Here is a 4,917-nt window from a genome sequence, read left to right as displayed (position 1 = left end):
AGGGGGAGGGCCTTCTCTGTGGGTGCCCCCACCCTCTGGAACGAGCTACCCCCCGAGATCCGGACGATTCCGGATCTCCTAACCTTCCGCCGCGCCCTCAAGACATGGCTTTTTCAACAAGCGGGACTGACCTAGGGTGAATTTTAAATAGGGAATAATTTTTAAAATTTTTTAAAGATTTTAAATATGACACAGCCATGAATATATTTGCTTTTTAATTGGTTTTATAGGGGAAATGTTTTTTTTTTTGTGTTGTTTTTTAACATGCTGTGAGCCGCCCTGAGTCCCTCTGGGGAGAAGGGCGGCATAGAAGTTTAAAATAAATAATAAATAAGTGTGTATTGTAAATCTGCAAGGCTTAAGGCATGTGCTTTGTCCCCCAAATATGAAAAAAATACCATTTTGGGGTCTGTTCACTAGCTCCCAGGGCTGCACTTTTACCATTGTCCCTGATGTACATTGACATTAAACTAAGATCAAATTCAGTTTTTTTAAAAAAAAATCAAACATTGTTCTTATATTTACTTCATGTGCATTGAATTGCCTTTCCCTTTTTGTTCCAATAAATTGAAAATTTTGGAGGGGCTCTGGGGACCCCATGCCAAGCTTGTTTGAGGACCTTAAATATTAAAATCTCTACTTTGAAATGGTCTCCAAAAGAGCTGTGGTGGCGCAGTGATTAGAATGCAGTACTGCAGGCTACTTCTGCTGACTGCCGGCTGCCAGCAGTTCAGTTCTCACCTGCTCAAGGTTGACTCAGCCTTCCATCCTTCCGAGGTCAGTAAAATGAAGACCCAGATTGTTGTTGACTCTGTAAACTGCTTAGAGAGGGCTGTAAAGCACTGTGAAGCGGTATATAAGTCTAAGTGCTATTGCTATTGCTAATTTTGGAAACAGAATAAGAAAGATATATGTACAATGCACTTCATTTGCATATACCTGGATTTGATTGAAGGTCCACAGGAAAGCTAGTGGATAGTAAAAACAAACATCTTAAAGAAAAAAGGGCCCTTAAGTCGAGATCACCAGACAGCATATGGGAGCAGCAGGCCAGGAAATTGCTGTCCATCGCCTCCCTTCCCCCAATTTCTGTCCCTTCTTTTTCCCCAGATCAAACTGCCAGTCCCCAAAGGTTTGGAGGGATCTTATTTGGAGGCTCCTACCCCATCTCACCAGTCCACCCAAGAGAGCAGCTTGGATAGCAACCAGACAAGAGAGAAGATCAAACAGAAGATCAAGGAGGTGGAAGACAAGCAGCCTGAGATGAAGTCAGGGTTCATGGCCTCCTTCCTGGACTTCCTGAAGTCAGGCAAGCGCCAGACACTGCCTTCATCCACCACCTCCTTGGCAGCCACAGTTGGGACCTCCAATGCAGCAGCTCCTGTGGTCTGTTCTGCAGGCAGTCCATCCAAGACATCTCGTCCCCCATTGGCTACATCCTCGTCCTCCCAGCCCCCAGCCCCCTTTAGCATGGCACCCCCAATGCTGCCTGGTGGTTTGGATGGGCCAGAAGGCGATCCGGCTGGACTTGTCATGAGCTGTACCAGCCCCTGCAAACGGCTTGACGAGGAGCTGAAGCGTAACCTGGAGACATTGCCCTCATTCTCATCAGATGAGGAAGACTCTGTTAGCAAGAACCAGGACCTGCAGAAGAGCATCTCCTCAGCCATCTCAGCGCTCTATGATCCCACTGATCGTAAGGATGGAGAACTCAGTGGTGAGTACCAGGGTCACCTGTTCTGATCATGGTATCCCTTACTTTTTGTGACTTCTGTCTCTATCACTACATGATAGCCTTAATATTTCCTTTTAACAATAAGTCGGCAATGTTTCTAGGATTTGGCCCACATTGTACAATCACCATGACATCTTGGGCAGAAATTATTTTATTTACTCACAGGACTTATATGGCCACCTATTCTCATACACTCTCTCTAGGCAGCTCACAACAATCCTTAAAACATAGTTAAAAACAAAGGTACCCCTCCCCCCAGGCAAATGGCAGCCTTAGGAGTATTCAGCCTTTCAAAAAAAATATTTTGGATTTAATTTGGGGAAGCTAGGAGGCCTCTTTTGGATACAGAAGAGGTCACAGTTCTATTACTATATTCCTTATTCCTACTTGTAATACGTTTTGCATCCTTAATGTAAAATTGTGAACATCTTTCTGTAGCACTTAAGAGCTCCCCTCTTTTCCAAATAGATTGCCTTAATACTATAGTTTACCTAATTGGATCAGGGTATACACACGCTCTTTCTTGTAAACTTTCTTACCCTTTTCCACCCAGTATTCATTTTAGATTTTAGATCATTTACAGTACTGTACCAATAGAAGAGAATATATGTAGCTCAGGGTTGAATGGTGGGGTCCTTGGTGCTCTCTGAGCTTGGTTGTTTTCTTGCAGACATTTCATTACCAGACTAGGTAACATCTTCAGTGCTAGAAGGGAGTGCTAGAGCAAACCCCACTCCCCTTTAGCACTGAAAATGTTACCTAGTCTGGTAATGAAACGTCTGCAAGCAAACAACCAAGCTCAGAGAACACCAAGGACTCCACAGTTACAGCACTGTATCCAGCTCAAGAAGTCTTGGGTGATGTCCTCAGAGTCCCTCCAAAATTGCTGGCAGATTGCAACTATTTTGCAGGAGAAAATTATGAAAGTGATGGAAAAAATTACCCCATTTTACTGATTTTGATTGCCAATTTTTGTTGTCTTAGACATACTCACTTTTTGTAGTGCATTCCCTTCCTTGTCACTCAAGGGCTGAGTGCAGCCCTTGACTTATTTAAAGCTTTATAGTCCTGATATAAAATTATGAAAAAGCTATACTCTTTTCTTCATTCAGAGAAATATGCTTACTTACTCACAGCTAGTTAACACTTTTTGGAAATATTTTCATTATATTTTACTTGTAGAAAATATTTTTAAAGTGCTGTTTTTCTCATTAAATTAATAGCATAGTGAATATAGTATGATTCACTGAAAACCAGGTGATTATACCATGAGAACTACTATGTTTTAGTAACTCTCATGGTATAATGATCTGGTTTTCAAGTGATTATTCATACCAAATACACACACATACATGTACAGATATAGTATTGATAAACTTGGGTTTCTAATTTAACAAATCCGAACTGGATAGTATGCTACTGTAATGCATTCAGCTTGTTTTCTCCTGTTTAGTCTTATTACCTCTTAAAATGAGGACCCAGATTGTTGGGGGCAATATGCTGACTCTGTAAACCGCTTAGAGAAGGCTGTAAAGCACTATGAAGCAGTATATAAGTCTAAGTGCTATTGCTATTACACAAACAAGTAAATAAGAGCTGGACTAATTTGCATGAAGATCAACCCGAGATTATGGTTAAATTCTCTCAAGCTGGGATTCATTAGCCCATTTTGCAGTAGACTTTACAGTTGGTTTCTAAATTATGGCTTATTTATCCAAGGTACATATCACATATAACTGGTATCTATATAATTTGTTTATCCACTAGCTCAAAGTAAGGAACAGAACTGGAGAAAATAAAACAAGTACACTAAAATTGTAGTTTATTTATGTTTATGATTTCTTAGGTGAGCTTTCCTAGCTTAACTGTTACATGTGAGAAGTCCCTGTATTTAATGAAACCTGACAGCACAGTTAAAATCTAATTTACAGAACCTAAAAATTAAACACATTAAATGCAGGCATGAATGCCTGAAAAGTTGAAGGTATACTAGTGTACTAAATATGTGATAATATTAAGAAATCAGTTCCTTCATTATAAGTAGCATATGGACGCCCTCTGCAGTATGTGTTGGTAAATAGAGTGTACTAATTATCAAACGGATAAATCCTTAAGTCCAAAAAGGTTCCAGAGTCAAAGAATAAATTGCCTTGTTGGATGACCCCTCCTATTCTCTACTTTTTCCTCCTGCAGATATGCCACCGGTTGTGGTGAAGGCCTCCAGCCCCACTCCTTCAATGGCAGCAGATGCCCAGCAAGAGCAGCCGCCCCCACCCATCTCTCCAGCCCCCTCACTCAAGGAGCCTCCCCCAGTGCTAGAAGAGCCACCACCACAGGCATCTCCTGAACCAGAAGACCCCGAGGACACACGGCCTCTTCACCTTGCTAAAAAGCAGGAGACTGCAGCCATTTGTGGAGAGACAGATGAGGAGGTGGAGAGTGGTGGTGAGGGGATCTTCCGAGAGCGGGATGAGTTTGTCATACGTGTTGAGGATGTTCAGGCTCTCAAGGTAAGTAATGAGTCTTGAGCATTGACATGAGTGTGTACATTAAAGACACACTTTAAATATTAAAATTGAAAGGTATTGTTCAAATGCTCTTAGAGCAGAACTAGGTGGCTTGATTCTCTCTGCATGTTTTTGACTTCCTCTGTTGCTAGCTGCAGCCAGATTGTGAGAATTGTAATGCAGAATACCTGGAGCATGCTAGCTGAGCTTTTTTCAAACTAGAAACTCATAGTGTTCTCAAACACTACATTTAGTGTTGCAGCTCAAAAATTGATTTCAGAATTTCTCAGCAGTTAAACTTTGACATTCTTTTTTTTTTTCAAAGAAATTTTATTTTTTTTCCATCATAAAAAACAATCATAACATAAGTAGACACAATAACAAGTAAACCCCCCCCCCCCAGACTTCCCAAACCTAATCCCAGGATAATATTCATATAAAAGTAAGCAAATACTAATATCTCTAACTCCACAAACTATCTTAATCTACATGAAAAGATAGAAAGAGTAAACAACTAAAAACCTAAATTGTATTCTACCACTCTATGCTTCTTTTGAATATAAACAATCCATCTTCTCCATATTGATAAAAATTGTTCATTCGAATGATTCTTCAGATAAGCCGAAATCTTTGCCATTTCAGCAAGATACGAAACTTTCAATCTCCAGTCTCCCA

The 4,917-nt window shown here is 40.7% G+C and overlaps 1 protein-coding gene across 1 annotated transcript in view; it reads left to right on the top strand.

Moving 5' to 3' along the window:
- Positions 1–4,917, top strand: part of LOC107290040 (proline-rich protein 12-like) — an 87,517-nt gene that overhangs the window by 47,737 nt on the left and 34,863 nt on the right. Inside the window, exons 5-7 of the mRNA XM_029284668.1 lie at positions 1,111–1,350; positions 1,414–1,714; positions 3,929–4,245. Coding sequence (XP_029140501.1) covers positions 1,111–1,350; positions 1,414–1,714; positions 3,929–4,245 — 858 coding nt within the window. The remainder of the gene's footprint in view (positions 1–1,110; positions 1,351–1,413; positions 1,715–3,928; positions 4,246–4,917) is intronic.

Source organism: Protobothrops mucrosquamatus, unplaced genomic scaffold (genome assembly GCF_001527695.2).
Source record: "Protobothrops mucrosquamatus isolate PMUCROS unplaced genomic scaffold, P.Mucros_1.0 scaffold810, whole genome shotgun sequence".
Classification (NCBI taxonomy): Eukaryota; Metazoa; Chordata; class Lepidosauria; order Squamata; family Viperidae; genus Protobothrops; species Protobothrops mucrosquamatus.
Note: the sequence above shows the minus strand (reverse complement) of the source record. Positions and strands in the feature narration are given on the sequence as shown.